The sequence below is a fragment of the Mustela nigripes genome, chromosome 4, assembly GCF_022355385.1.
Source record: "Mustela nigripes isolate SB6536 chromosome 4, MUSNIG.SB6536, whole genome shotgun sequence".
NCBI lineage: Eukaryota > Metazoa > Chordata > Mammalia > Carnivora > Mustelidae > Mustela > Mustela nigripes.
Genome location: NC_081560.1, coordinates 84,973,053 through 84,989,138, shown reverse-complemented (window position 1 = coordinate 84,989,138; position 16,086 = coordinate 84,973,053). Strand labels below are relative to the sequence as shown.

At 43.0% G+C, this 16,086-nt stretch overlaps 1 protein-coding gene across 7 annotated transcripts in view; it reads right to left on the bottom strand.

Annotated features, from left to right (window-relative positions):
- The window catches only part of GSAP (gamma-secretase activating protein), an 83,597-nt gene that overhangs the window by 16,465 nt on the left and 51,046 nt on the right, over window positions 1-16,086 (bottom strand). For all 7 annotated transcript variants that reach the window (XR_009403859.1, XR_009403860.1, XM_059396977.1 and 4 more), the window contains 4 exons: window positions 14,058-14,111; window positions 2,104-2,232; window positions 994-1,052; window positions 268-299 (listed from right to left, as the gene is read on the bottom strand). Coding sequence is in view for 5 of the 7 variants with exons in the window: in XM_059396977.1 (XP_059252960.1) it covers window positions 268-299; window positions 994-1,052; window positions 2,104-2,232; window positions 14,058-14,111 (274 nt within the window). In the remaining 2 variants the exon portion in view is untranslated. The remainder of the gene's footprint in view (window positions 1-267; window positions 300-993; window positions 1,053-2,103; window positions 2,233-14,057; window positions 14,112-16,086) is intronic.

Genomic DNA, 16,086 nt, shown 5'->3' with positions numbered 1-16,086 from the left:
GAAAAATAATGAAAACCAGACACCAACACTCAGGGACTCTTCCAGCAAAAGCACATTCAGCAGCTGTCCCGAAAGGTCCTGGTGCCAAGACAGACATGGAAGGAGCTGGGTGGTCACTCTAACAGGAAGATATTAAAGGGGTGCTGCCTTCATTACACTACTGAGCGTGATTTCCTTGCCAACCCACACCGGTAGGAAAGACAGGGTTACAAGCCAAATACTGACAGAAATCAAATAAAGAGGACTTTATTACACATCTCTTCTTACCCAAATTCCTCGCTTCTAGGTTAGAAATCACCCTACAAAGAAATTAGCCAATGTTATTCACATAGGAAGATTTAAAAAAAAAAAAAAGCCACAATACCCCACAAAGATATCCTCCATAAAACCACCGCAGAAACTGTTCTCAGGCAGCTGAAAACCTCAAACACTTTAATCAACTTGGCAAAAGCCACATTAGGCGATTATAAAATCTCAAAACCCTTTAGCGCAAACAATGACAATAATTTAGAACAATTGCAGCTCTGGGTTATTGGAAATAATGGGAACAGAAAATAGAACAGGGTTGGAACGGGCCTATTCTTGTAGCACTCCAAGATGACTCATCTATCCAGAAAATGGGCTTTCAAAATAAGAGCCTGCTCAGCAGCCCACTAACACTTTTTAAATGAACCTACTGCCTCTATCCCCCTAAAGTGCTCACTTAGTAAGGGCCTTCTCTACTACTTGTTGTTTATAATTATCTATCTTCAGGATGCCAGTCTGTAAGCTTTAATATACAATTTTACTATACAATTTAACATACAATTTTCCCACTAGAAACTCCAGCACCAAACTCAAGAATAGGACCCAGGTGGCTGCATTCGTTAAGCTGACAGCATCGTTTTGTTGAGGACACTCAACAAGAGGAAGCTCCTTCCACGAAAGGTCTCCAAAAGAGTACTCGCAAAAGATACGCATTTTCTAGGTACCCTAATCCCTAATTTTACTTACTTCATTGCATTTTCACGAATATTCCTCATGTACACCATAGACCTTCTTCTTCCAGTTTTCTAGAAGGGAGAACATGTCAGAGGTGTGGAGGGTCGAAGTTTCATGGGTGCCATTTTTCACATAGTGCAACATAGCGAAAGAGTTTTGGAAAAAAGAGATATACTTTCCAAGCAATCAAAATACCTATGTTCTTAAAAATGAGTTTAAAAAGCACCTTATTCTGAAATTATTATAGATGGGTTGGAAGTTGTAAATCAACTAGACAGTGTTGTGTTATATACAATGACAATGCACCCACACATGATTCTAGAGAGATCTTATGTACGCTTCAGCCAGTCTCCCCCCTTTTTATATCTGATATAAAGGACTATAGTACAGTATCAAAATCAGGAGGCGGATATTGCTAGAATGAGTGCATAGTCCTATGTCACTTCACCACAGATGCAGATTCACGTGCCCTAATCAAGATACAGAACAGTTCCATCCCCCTACAGATCTCCCTTGTGCCGCCCATTTAGCAATCAGTCCCAGCCACTTTTCTTTTCTTTTTTTTAATCAGTTTTTTTTTAAGATTTTTATTTATTTATTTGACAGATCACAAGGAGGCAGAGAGGCAGGCAGAGAGAGAGGAGGAAGCAGGCTCCCCACTGAGCAGAGAGCCCGATGCAGGGCTCAATCCCAGGACCCTGGGATCATGACCTGAGCTGAAGGCAGAGGTTTTAACCCACTGAGCCACCCAGGCACCCCCCCAGCCACTTTTCTTTCAACTAAACCTAACCCTCAGCAACCATAAATTTTTGGAACACCTAGGTTTTTTTTTTAAATCAATTTTAAACTATACAAGTAATGCAAGAACACAGGTAAGACCGAGCTATTAATCTCACTTCCATGATGAACATGCTGCGTGTGTCTCTTAACCTCTGCGCACTTGATTTTCCTCCTCAAGAGAAGACAGATCAGAAAAGCACCGTGGTCTTCTTGCAACAATGCAAAAGGGCTAGCTGCTGGGGAGAGTGTAGCAAACTGAAGCCAGCCTTGGGACTAAAGGGCATCCCCTCATCAAATGCTATACTTTTGCTTCTTGCTTTATTCTCCTGCATCCACACCAACCTCTTCTGAGATCAGGCTGTGCCATTCTTTCTGGACCATGCTGTTGTCATACAGCAGGCGTGGCTTGGAGTACTTCACGTATTCTAGGTTGGAGTTCAGTTTTTCCCAGTAGCCCTTAAAGCTGTGCACCTGCAGGAGACAAAAAGAACCGGTGAGCTTGAGAAGCAGGGCCTGGGCCCCGACCAACCAGCAAGGACCACCCGAGTCTTGCGGAAAGCTGGGCTTGCCTTACTTCCTCAGCTCTTAGAGGGCAGTGTTCCTGACTGAACTCTTCCCATGAAAGATGGCATTCTCCTCCTGCAGAAATTCTAAGGTTTTATTTATTTACCAGAGAGAGAGATCACAGATTGCCAGAGAGGCCGGCAGAGAGAGAGGGGGAAGCAGGCTCCCCGCTGAGCAGAGAGCCAGATGCAGGGCTCGATCCCAGGACCCTGAGATCATGACCTGAGCCAAAGGCAGAGGCTTTAACCCACTGAGCCACCCAGGAGCCCCCTCCTGCAGGAATTCTAAAATAGTAAGACTTAAAGTGTCTTGTTTTCCCCATTTCCTTTTCTGCCCCTTTTACAGAGAGCCACTGCCCCGTCCCCAAACCAGTATGAGTCGCCTGGGTTCAGGCTAAGTTGGGAAGCCTGTATTAAACCCCGTGTTGTATTAAACACATCAGATCATTTCCTCTCCAGACACCCACTTTGCTGACTTAGGTTGTGTTAACAATGATGTATTCAGAGAATGTTCATAAGACGTATAGCACAGGGAAGAGGCTTACTTTCCTACTAAGCTTATCTACTTCCAAAAGAGGTCTTTCAAAACCTCGGCGTCAGAAAGGTGGGATGAACTAGTTTCACATTTGGTCGTCAAATACTCCAAAACAGAATTTGCTGGCAACCTATTTAGGTCTTTGACATAGTACTAAAATTGAAGCAATAATGTATCCATCATATTCATTTTTAAATATAATGCAATACTAACACGTTTTTAATATTGAAGGATGTATTGATACAAAATGTTTTTTAATTTTTTAAGATTTATTTATTTAAGACAAAGAATACGTGAGTGGGCAGAGGGACAGAGGGAAGAGAGAGAGAGAGAGAGAACCTCGAGCAGACTCCCCACTGAGTGTGAAGCCTGATAAGGAGCCTCATCGCATGACCCTGTGATCCTTACCTGAGCTGAAACCAAGAGCCAGAAGTTTAATCAATGAGCCACCCAGGTGACCCTGCTTTTAATTTTTAAATTTTAAATTTAAGTACAATGAACATACAATGCTAGATTACTTTCAGGAGTACAGTATCATGATTCAAGAATTCTATACACTACTCAGTGCTCACTGCAGTAAGTGTAATCACCATCTGTCACCAAATATTATTGCAATCTTACTGACTAGATTCCCTCTGCCGTACTGTTCCTCTCTAAGACTTATTTTATAACTAGGGTTTGTACCTCTTTATCCCCTTTATCTATTTCACCTATCTCCCCCACCCCCATCACCCTCTGGCCACCACTAGTTAGGCCTCTGTAATTAAGAGTCTGGTTTTATGTTTTTTAAAATTTATTTGTTTAACTTTTACATGTAAGTGAAATCAGATGATATTTGCCTTTCTCTGACTTATTTCACTTAGCATTATACCTATAGGTCTATCCATGTTGCAGCAAATGGCAAGATCTTATTCCTTTTTTACGAGTAGTATTCCACTGCATACATATACCAATTCTCTATCCATTCCTCTATGGATGGACATTTGGGCTGCTTCCATATCTTGGCTATTGTAAATAATGCTGCAATAAACATAGGGGTGCGTGTATCTTTTCAAATTAGCATTTTCATTTTGAGTAAATACCCAGTAGTAGCATTATTGGATCATATGGTAATTCTAGTTTTAATTTTTTGAGGAACCTCCATACTGTTTTCTACAGTGGTTGCACCAGTTTGCATTCTCTCCAACAGAGCATGAAGGCTCCTTTTTCTCTCATCCTCACCAACACTTGTTATTTCTTACTTTTTGATTCTAGCCACTCTGAACAGGCTAGTTGATCAAAAATCAACTTTTTGATTCTAGCCACTCTGAACAGGAGTGAGGTGAAATCTCATTGTGGTTTTGATTTGCATTTCCCTCATGATTAGTAATGTTAATCATCTTGTAGGCCATCTGCATGTCTTCTTCAGAGAAATGTCTGCTCAGGTCCTCTGCCCATTTTTTAATTGGATTATTTGTTTATTGGGTATTGAATTGTATAAGTTATTTGTATATTTTGGATATTAACCTCTTAGTGGATATATTATTTGCAAATAACTTCTCTCATTCAGTGGGTTGCCATTTCATTTTGTTGATGGTTTCCTCTGCTGTGCAAAAGCTTATTTTGATGTAGTCCCAGTAGTTTATTTTTGCTTTTATTTCCCTTGCCTAAGAAGACATTATCTAGAAAAATGTTTATATGGCTGATATCAAAGGATATACTAACACACACTGTTTCCTTAAATCAATGAAGATAGATTTATGATACACTTTCTTGCCAAAATACATGTGTTTGTAAAAGATTTGACTAGGACCAAAATGCAATGTGTAACCAGAAAACAAAGTGAGCTAATGCTTAGTGTGGTAACAGCCTTGGCTATACTGCAAGAAAAAAAAAAGAGAGAGAATTTTAGTAAAATACGCCTCAAACAAGAAAAATGCCCTTATATTAAATAATAGCACACTAGCCATACTCTTACTGAAAGGGCAGTCACTACTGGTTCAAAATGAATTTTGGAGTATTGGTAAATTACATAATAATATTTACTTGGTGTTTTAGAAGCCTGAAAGGCCCAACCAGCCAACATCCCTTCTGAGAGAGACAAGAAAAACTACGTCCAAGAGCACCCAGATGGCTCAGTTGTTTAAGTGACTGCCTTCAGCTCAGGTCATGAACCTGGAGTCCTAGGATCGATTCCCACATCGGGCTCCCAGCTCTGTGGGGAGTCTGCTTCTCCCTCTGACCTTCTCCTCATTCATGCTCTCTCTCACTGTCTCTCTCTCTCAAATAAATAAATAAAATGTTAAAAAAAAAAAAAAAAAAGAAAGAAAGAAAGAAAGAAAAACTACGTCCAAGACAAGGTCATTTCTAGGGGAAACTGGAACCCCGGTGTCACATCACACTCCCAGATAAACCTACCTCACTCACCTTTTCTTCCCCTTTCAACTTATTTACAATTAATGTGCCTGTATCTACCCTTTGGTCTTCCTTCTATTGAAAAAAATTATAATGAAAGCAAATTCTGCCAGCATTTGGCTATAGTTAGTCCCTGACAGGAAGTCACTGCAGCTTGCTTGCATTCTACTCCGGGGTTCCAGCACACTAGCCCCACAACTAACTGGTGTTGTAGTGACACCTAGTGGTTGGTCAAGATACTAAGCTCTGCCCACTTTGGCGGCAGCAGCCCCACGCTGTGGTCCCAGCGATGTCTGAGGAACACCAAAGCCCTCCCACCAGTCTGAGGGTCTGCTCCCCTCACACACACACTGTAGCTCCTAAAAAAAGATCTCTCCCAAGGATCCCAAGATCCTTCCCCTTCCACCATTAAAATAATCCCTTTTCTTAGCTGAAAACAAACAGTTAAAGCAAGTCCATGGATGGGCCACAAAGGGGCTTAGGAATCCAATGACAGCACGCAGAATGGAGGGAGTTGTGGGAGCACATCTCTGGGGACAAGGCCTACAGCTTGCCCCAGATGGTCAAAGGGATCCATAACCTACAATAGTTCAAAACCCCTGAGTTAGAAGGCAAAGGAATGGAGTTTTAAAAATAAACAAGCAAAACCCACTTAGATTTAAATTGGAAACACTGTTCAGCAAAGACCCGGAAATATTTTACTATAAACCTGTAGGTCTTTCAAGAAGGTCACGGGGCTGGATGTTACAACATAGATGAAAATAATTAGCGGCATATGTCACCACATGGTATCTATGAGGTAAGTGATATAATTATTTTTAAGGTTTTATTTACTTATTTGACACAGAGAGAGAGAGCACAAGCAGGAGGAGCAGTAGGCAGACGGAGAAGCAGGCTCCCCACTAGCAAGAAGCCGGATGAGGGGCTTGATCCCAGGACCATGGGATCATGACCTGAGCCAAAAGCAGATGCTTAACCGACTGAGCCACCCAGGCAGCCCAATAAGTGATAGGATTTTTTAAGTTACGAAAATCTCAGAGATCACTGTGTATTGGAAGGTCTATTTGGAAGCCTGAGTAATAGATAAGATCCAGAGTTTGAAAATGGATTTGAATAAGTGAAAGACAAGGAGAGGACGTTCTGGAGGGGATACTCTGGGGAGTGAGCAAGGACTGAGAGACAAGAATGTGCATTCTGGGTTTAGATCAGAGGCAGAGCATTAGAGAAAGCAACCAACAGCATTTCATTCTCTGTGGTGAAGACCTCTGTCTCTAGCCTGTGACTCCCGACTCAGCAAACACAGGGCTGGCACCCCCCAGATACTAAACTACAGCGGGGTGCGACCTGAGCTTCCTGAGTTTTCAAAGTTCGCGGGGCACCCCCAGTGCTCAGCCAGAGTAGAGAACACTGCTTGAGCCCGCCCAGGTCATCTCTGTCTCCCACCCACCCTCCTGTGTCTTCCTTGCCTCTTGCCTCTGGCTTACAGGCTGATGAAGAAACAGCTGCCTGAGAACGGGTGACTGTGTTGTTGATTAATGGGAGGTGGGGTTAAAGAGGAGGTTAGAGCCAATCCAGGATGGATAGCCAATGTCAAGGTAACACCAGACTGCTCATTCACCCAGAGAATTCAAGCAGCTCTGAGATCGAATTGTAGATGCTTGAACATAGAATGGGGGGAAGAGGGCGCGCAAGCATCACAATCACATCCGAACAGTCCACCTGGGAGCACAGAAAAACACTCCTGCATCGTCAGTTAGTACTTATGGAACTCGTGAACTGAACACTGGGCTCATCAGGGACAACGGCATCAACATAAAGTAAGAGCCCAAGAAGCACACTGCAGGCTACTTCAGGAGAGCACATAAGCCTTAAAATATTTTATAAGAAAATACTCATGAATGTAGCTACTTCTGGGAGACGCTGGTGTAAGAAGCCATCAGACTCTCAAGGGAGCCCCAGAAGTGTTTTCCTGCACAAGGAGGAGTTTTAAAGCTTGATTTTGAAAGAAGGGAAATTATCCCAAGTCTCTTCTTGAACAATTGGGTTGCCTGGCTGGCTCAGTTCGTAGAGCATGTGACTCTTGATGTCAGGGTAGTGAGTTCAAGCACCAGGTTTCAAGATTTAAGTAATCTCCATGTGGAGATTACTTAAAAAAAAAAATCTCATTTTGCCTCTTAGGAGGACAAGAAATAATTACCGAATGAAACCCATCAAAACTATTAATTGAACAGAAGGACCAGAGGGTTATATATTAAGGGATTGTTCCCCACCTTTGATTTCAGTTGCTAGTTGATTTTAGGCAATAAAAATATCTGCCTTTCATTTCTGAAAAGCCCTCTTGCCTTGGTCCTACATCTGATTAACCCTCATCTTCTGAGAGGAGAAAAGCTTTACTCTCGACACTAGGGCTCAACTAGCAGAACTAAAAGCATCAATCCAGTTTGGGTGTTCAGTGGATTCCATCTCAACATGAACTTCTGTTTGCAGCCCAGAGAAGCACAGTGACCCCCTACCTCTCACACAGACAGAATAAAATACAGCCACCTGTGTGTCCATGAAACTAGCAAAGCACCATTTACTAAGCCCAAATGCTCTGAGCAGACCATCAGATCCATACAGAGGACCAGTGACTGGAACTCAAAGGTGACCACATGTGGCAAGTGCCAGTTCTCCTATTCATAAATTAACACCTCTTTCTTCCCCATATCTAGAAAAATACAATCTTTCTTCTTTGCCCAGCTGGGTAGTTCTCTTACCCATTTAAAAAAAAAAAAAAGATTTTATTTAAGAGAGAGAGAGCCTGCACAAGCAGGGGGAGGTGCAGAGGGAGAAGCAGGCTCCCTGCTGAGCAGGAACCCAGATGGGGGGCTTGATACCAGGACCCCGGGATCATGACCTGATCTGAAGTCAGGCACTTAAGTGACTGAGCCACCCCGGAGCCCCTCTCTTAGCCATTTTTAATGGGCTGCATTTTTAATGTAACCACTAAAAATGGTTCTAAACTGTCCATCTCATAACCAGCATATGCCCTAAGAAAGCCAACAGGAAGATATTTCTCTCCTTTCAACCTTAAGCATTAAACAGTACATCTCCAACCAAACCTGTGAAGAACAGCAGCACAGGCTAGTGGCCGGGTCTGTCCCTCAATTTCATCATTTGAGATATTAACTGAAGGAACCCCCATCTCTGTAGATATGACAGGAATGACTAGACCAGCCTGGTACTCTGTTTCTAAGAAATAATACTTCTTTGTACCATCATAAAATTATGTTTGACAATATTAACTGAACTTGCCATAACTCACTGTCCCAGAAAATACATTGTAGAGGAAAAATTCTTGTTTTTCTACTACAACAATCTACTCCCAGAAGACTTCATTTCTGGCCACCAAATGTGGTAGTCCCCCCAACACCACACCATCAACCAATTCTCCACGACCAGCTGGGTCTGCTACAATTTGACTCAATTTGGACACTACCTACTTGGAGACAACATTGGATCCCATAAGTTGCCTCTAAATTGGAGGTTCCCAAGACCTCCTCCTTGGGTTTGACAGTTCACTGGACTAGCTCACAGAACTCAAGAAAAAAGAGTTCACGTATTATACATTGGCTTATTGTAAAAGGATACAATGGAGGAAACTGCCAGATGGAAGAGATGGATAGAACCAGGCATGTGGGAAAGGGCTCAGAGTTTCCATTGGCTCCTGAGGGACGCCGCCCTCCCACACCTTAGCATCTCAGAAGCTCTCCAGACTCCTTCAGTAAGAGTTCTTTATGGAGGCTCCATGACTTAGGCAGGATTGATTAAATCACTGACCACCAGTGACTGAACTCAAATCCCAGCCAGTCTCCCTTACCTCTGGGCTGAGGTGGGGTGGGGGGGTCGGTGCTGGAAGTTCCAACCTTCTAATCACCGGTTTGGTTCTTTAGGCAACCAGCCCCCAGTCTTAGGTGCTTTCCAAAAATCACCTTATTAACATAACTCAAGTGTAGCTAGAAGGGGCTTGCTATGAATAACAAAAGACATTCTTTTCACCTTTGTGCTATTTCAGGAACTGGGAACAAACACTGAATATAACAAAAGATGTCCTGGTAGCTCTTATCACTTAGGAAATTACAAGGATTTTAGGAACTCCGTGCCAGGAGTCATGGATGAAGACCAAATGTACATTTCTAGTTATATCATAGTATCACATATATACCAACTGCACTTTGTAAAATCAGTATTTCCCACATCACCAGTGGACATTTCTGGTACTACATTGTTATCAAAGCAACAATCCTTATTTTTACAAAATTGTAAGGTATTGCATTGTCATTTTGTGGATACTTTGGATCCGTAACAAAACTTGTATTTAAATGCCAGTAGCTGTCTGTATGTCTGTATTGGGAGGGTCAAGGAAAAAAAGTCTTTTTTATTTCACAAAGCAATTAATAACACTCATGCTCTGCCCAATTAAAACTGTATTCTTAAAACACTTTGTAAGTGAAGAAGCATAATTAAATGAACAAGTCTCTGGAAAAGAGCCCGGGTGCCAATGATTGTATGTATTCCCAAGTGCTCAGCGGCACTGAGACCCCCTGATAGACACTTGACTTAACACAGTGACTTCTGATGGGAATTAAGTGGGAAGGGCTCTTAAGTCTCCCTGGCCTTCCCAGTGTCTGGGTTAGACAGTAATCTAAACCAATGACTAAAAGGTTTCCTTACTTTATAAAACGAAACTAAAGATGTCTGTCTTAAAAAACACATGAACATACTCCCATTTCTCCATTTGGGGCATGCTCATTCACCTTTTATTGTTATATTCCAGTAAGTGATTGTTTCTATGTATTTCCTAATCTTCATGGGCTTCCTGTGGTCAGGTTTGGGGTGTGTGTTTGTGTGTGTGTGTGTGTGTGTTTAATTTATTTATTTAACAGACAGAGATCACAAGTAGGCAGAGAGGCAGGCAGAGAGAGAGGAAGGGAAGCAGGCTCCCTGCTGAACAGAGAGCCCGATGCGGGGGCTCAATCCCAGGACCCTGGGATCATGACCTGAGCTGAAGGCAGAGGCTTCAACCCACTGAGCCACCTAGGTGCCCCAAATAGTTTCTCTTTTCACTAGAAAATCAAGGGCAATTTTAACGCTTTCAAGAAAATTGCCACTTCCCTAGAGAAATCCATGTTTTATGAAGGGCTAAAATCATTCCTGGGAAGGACACTCTTGATAACATTGCTTTGAAGGCAAGGACCTTGTTTCAGTATACTACTTGTTTCGCTGTTTAAAATTCTTCTGGAAACCATTTTATGAAGTAAGGAAGCCACTAGCCTTTCAGGTGATTAAGTGCTAATTCAACTGGCCTGTGCCAAGTTACATTGCATATTCCTATACTAAACATTTGTAAAGTACTCCACAGGAGAACTCTTTGCAGAGAGAGCAGGAAGAAGGTGCTTTTCCACCTTCACTTTGCCTTTCCCTCTCCCGACTTCTTATCAGGGCGGTCATCTACCAAGGAGGGAAGCGAGTGTGGTGAGAGTAAATCAGGCTCCCTGGGGCCTCATGGAAAGTCTGGCAGCAAGCGTGCATTCATTCAAAAGGTAACTCGTGATTCAGGTCAGAGGTACTCAGAGCCAACTCCTGTAGCTGAGTAAGCAGGGAGAGAGCAGTCTTGTAACTGTGGGAGGGGAGGGAGGAGTGGAGGGTGGGGTGCCTACCCTCCCCCGCAAGCAGGCCCATCACAATATAATGAAGCTGGGACTTGGGGGTAGAAGAAGTAGGTCAAAGGCAGCGACTTCCAGCAAGGAGTATTGTGCAAAGAGGAATGGGGAAACAAATGGAAAGATCAGAGCCAGGAGTCCTGTGTCCCCCATGCTGAGGGACTGGGGTAGGGGTTGGGGAGCTGGACAAACCAAATCTAGTACCATCTCTTCCAGAGTTCAAGGCCCATCCCAGCAGCGTATCTTTGCCTTCCCTGACAGATTGCTACTGCGTCTGCATGGACAAGGTCGTCAAGAGATCTACGTTCAAATGTGTGCTGTGTAACACTTCCTCCCGGCATGCAGACACACGGGGGAAGCAGTACAGGAGCTCCCAAGAATGTCTGGGAATGGTTGATGGGAAACATCGGTCTGCTGGGCCAGATGTCAAAGGTCATTATGATGAAATTCTAGAACCTAGGTGAGGTTTGGTGGGCTGAGGTCCGGAGCCCTCATCAATTAGGGGAAAGGAAAAAAAAAGTGATATGCACAGTGAATATTAGGGGAGAAAAAAACTTGAATAATAAAAAAAGCATCATTTTACACACAAATATACAGACACACAAATAGGAAAAAAGAAAAAAAGGTGCAAAAATAAGCCACTTTGTTCCTAAGCGAAGTCAAATCATATTCTTAGAATAAGTCACTGGGTAAAAAATTAAGGAAATCTTCACATCAGTCTTTATATTTACTTAATTTTTAAAATGACAATACGTGGGACACCTGGGTGGCTGAGTGGGTTAGGCTTCTGCCTTCGGCTCAAGTCATGATCTCAGGGTCCTGAGATGGAGCCCTGCATTGGGCTCTCTGCTCAGCAGGGAGCCTGCTTCCCCCTCTCTGCCAACTGCTCTGCCTACTTGTGATCTCTCTCTCTCTATTCAACAAATAAATAAAGTCTTAAAAAAATAAATAAAATAAAATTATACAATGGTGATAAGGTTGTAGTAAAACTGATAAACCCATAAATTCCTTGTGAGTTAATCGCAACGTTTTTTTTTTGTTTGTTTTGTTTTGTTTTTGAGTATCCAATTTGGCAATAAGAATCAAAAGCTTTCAAAACTGTCACAGTCTTTCGCCCAGCAATACGCCTGGACATTTAACCTTGGAGGATAAACCAAAAGAAAAACCATCTAGATAAAAATATTCACTTCAACATTATTTTTAATTGCATTTTTTTTTAAATGGGGGCTGGAAACAAACCAAATGTCTCAAAACAGAAAAATGATTCATTAGGACACAACAACCCAGCAGAATCCTCTGGAGCCTTTAGAGGTCATAATTACAAAGCTCACACAGCAGCATGAAATCTGATGTAACTGGCAATCTTTGTTAAGTATCTCTGGATGGGGGCGCCTGGGTGGTTCAGTCATTAAACATCTGCCTTCAGCTCAGGTCATGATCCCAGGGTCCTGGGATGGAGCCCCGAGTCCAGCTCCCTGCTCAGTGGCAGGAAGCCTGCTTCTTCCTCTCCCACTCCCCCTGCTTGTGTTCCCTCTCTCCCTGTGTCTCTCTGTCAAATAAATAAATAAAATCTTTAAAAAAAAAAATCTCTCTGGATGGCCGTCACTACTATGCATTCCTATGACAAGGGCTAGAGGAAATGGGGATAAAACTAAACAGTTGATTCCTTAGGAACTGTGGAGAATTAGGGGTGACACTACTTTCTCCTTAAAATTCTCTTCACTGGGCTCCAGGTGGCTCAGTTTGGTTAAGCTTCTGCCTTTGGCTCAGGCATAATCCCAGGGTCCTGGGATTGAGCCCCACATTGGGCTCCCCCTGCTCTGCGAGGAGCCTCCTTCTCTCTCCCTCTGCCTGCCACTTCCCCTGCTTGTGCTCTCTCTCACTCTCTGCCAAATAAATAAAACCTTTAAAAAATAAATAAATAAAACTCTCTTCACCGGTTTCACACATTATGGGTTTGGTAGGACTCATGATAAAAGTAGAAACAATGCCAGGAAAGGAGGGAGGCTCTTAATAAGAACATTTTCAGCTATTAATCAAACCTTTCTTTCCCCTTCCTCGTTCTCCCTTTGGGGGGCTTCACAGTGGTCCCGGCTGTGGCCCAGAACCATCACCTTTCCGTCTCCCTGAAGGACCCTTCTTAGGACTGAAACCCAGAACCATCAAACCTGCCCCAGTCGGCCCTCCCCCAGTCCCAGTGCATCACCGGGACCTCAGACCTCACGGCTTTCTGCTTTCCCCAGGCTGCCCAGGCCTGGCCTGCCCTCCGTGGATCCAAAAGAATTAAATGTAAATAAGAGAGCGGCAGCACAGTGAGCTGCCTGCTGCCAAACGCTGAGATTTCCCACTACACACCAAGCTATAATTAACAGGAGGCGATGCCAGAAACAACAAAGGAGCTTCAAGGAAACAGCTAAAATACTCTCCAGTTTTTAACTACATACACATTCTTTTCTACTCACCCACCCCACCCCGTTCTCCCTATTGTGCTCAGAAGCCCTTCTAAAACCACCAGATTACACAAAGACACTAATAGCTACCCCTTAGCGGCAGGAAGGAGGTGTGCAGAAGCTTCACAGAGACCGCATTCGGAGCCAGCGGAGGTCACTTTTGAGAAACAGAAAAGCTGTTCTTAGAACCAGAAGGAAATTAGATAATCTCAGCCCAGGTTACTTAACGGGTTTAAGGCTATGCGTGTGTGTGTGTGTGTGTGTGTGTGTGTGTGTTTGTGCGTGCATGTGCTGAGGGTTCTCTAAGCACGTGTAAGAACTCCAGAGTGGACTGGTTGGAGGCGCCGTGGAAAAGATGAGTCCTGTGTGGTTAAGGTTGATCCTCATAACTCTCTGTCTTCAGAAAACTTCCCTCTCCAAAGAGTATTCCTAAGAAGTGCCACAATAATATCCTCACAGACGACTCAACCCCTTAGGAAGGATTTTCTCAAGAACGAATCCTACCCCTTGCCCCCATCCTCCTACTGACGGTCTACAAGTCCTTGAGGAACCACCCTAGTCCTTGACACAGAGAGCTGGAGCTCCGGTTGAGTGTGGAGGCCAGCAAGGAACCAGGCACGGTGTGCTTTTGTCTCTCCCTGGAAGGACTTACCTTCATGAAAGGCAACGGGATCTCTTCCGTCACAAGGGTTATTCCAGGAATTTCCTACGGTGGGGAGAAACACACACACAGGACTGCTAAATGTATCAACCACCACAAGCTTGAGCCTTCAGGAAGTGTTTTCTGCACAGACAGAAGCCGAGGGCAGCTCCCAGTTTGCTAACCTCTACTTTAAATAAACCTTATAGTTTATAAATAGCAGTGAACCAGCCCATCTCTTGCCTTGAGAAGGGAACTATTCTTTCAAGTCATGATTACAATAGAGGGCCAATCTCTGAAGGAAAGGAGAAGACTATTGGGAATACAGAGCAACCAGTATATTATTTACACATGTCCATTTAAGAACAAACAAGGCAAATTGCACATGCATTATCAAGCGTAATAATAAGGGGGACATGTTCCTTCTCTGTTTATTGCTCCTTCCTCCCACTTCTATTTTGCTTAAATGTATTATATTATAGTTGGCCCCTGCCTCCCTAGAAGGAACCAAGATTAGTGGGGTTCTTTTTTGACTTCAATGGAAAATTTTCCTTCACCTCATTCTCTACCATAATTCCAGAAATAAAAGATCCCCATAAAGAGTTGACGCAGCGGTGGGACGCCTGGGTGGCTCAGTTGGTTAAGCAGCTGCCTTCAGCTCAGGCCATGATCCCAGCATCCTGGGATCGAGTTTCACATTGGGCTCCTTGCTCAGCAGGGAGCCTGCTTCTCCCTCTGCCTCTGCCTGCCGCTCTGTCTGCCTGTGCTCTCTCTCTCTCTGACAAATAAATAAAATCTTAAAAAAAAAAAAAAGAGTTGATGCAGCGGTATCACCATGGCAAATATGAAAGGTGTAAAATCTGTATCAGGAAATCCAAATTATAACACTGTGAGCATTAAAACAAAAATTTCAATAGAAATATAAACTTCCAAAATGGCCCCTCATTCGTTCATTTTGGAAGTGTGTTTCTATATTAACTGTGTAGATAAGCCTCTCAACCAGTGAATTCATCCTTTATTTTCTAAAAAAAAAAAAAAAAAGGTAGACGATATATGACGAAATAACTTTGAAAGTGTTCTGTAGAAATAAAATCTCGTGTTTGTTTAGAACTCAAATGTACTAGATTTTTACTGACACACAATATTCCTGTGGAAAGGGGCACCACAGAAATGCAGAAATAAATGTCCAGAATATTCAAGCAACCGAGTTGTCCCGTGTGACCACTGAAAGCCTGTGTTAAGAATGTATTTTGTGTTTCACTCACCACTACTTGGTAAGTGAAGATACTTCAAAAAAGCATTAAAATTTCACTATAGCTTTAGGTTATAAACAACATCTTAAAATAAGAATAACAAGGCTAATTGTTTGCAAAGCATAATTCAGGTTATTTATATGTAAGAGCACCATATGTTCTAGTATCTTAAAAAATTCAATTCAGTTATTTACAGAAATTATCTGTCTCCATACAGAAGTATGATATTACTTTTTTTTTATCCTAGCAAGGATTTATTAAAGGATAGAAATAAGAGGATTCGTAGATTAGGAAAAGAAAAGGCAAATGGTGGACATCATTGCTAAAGAGAAGCAAGGACTCAGAATTTCAGGATTAGAAGAGACCTTTAAAGGTAACCAAAACCCTGAAGTTTAGAGCAACATGGTAAACCCTAAAAGCAGCTCAGTAGATGGTGCTTAGGACTGTGGGTTTTTTCGATTATTCTCTCACAGGACTTCCTGACCTCACTCTGTAGGTCTACAATAGCTCCTCGGCCCCATGGTCATGAGAAATGCAAAAGTAAGAAGCTGCCTCCCAAAAGAGCCCCTCGGATGCTATCCAGCTAACACATGCTCCATCTTTAAACACAACCCTGGGAACTACAGGGGTTCCCGGTTCCCTCCTCCCAGACACGGAAATGGAGGATGACAGGGCTGGGTGGTGAGGGAAGAAAACAGAGAGGTGCATTTCCTGACTCCCCGTGGTTTAACCTGCAGACTTCCTGCCCCATCACCACAGACGCTGTGTGTATGTTCACAAGAGCTCTC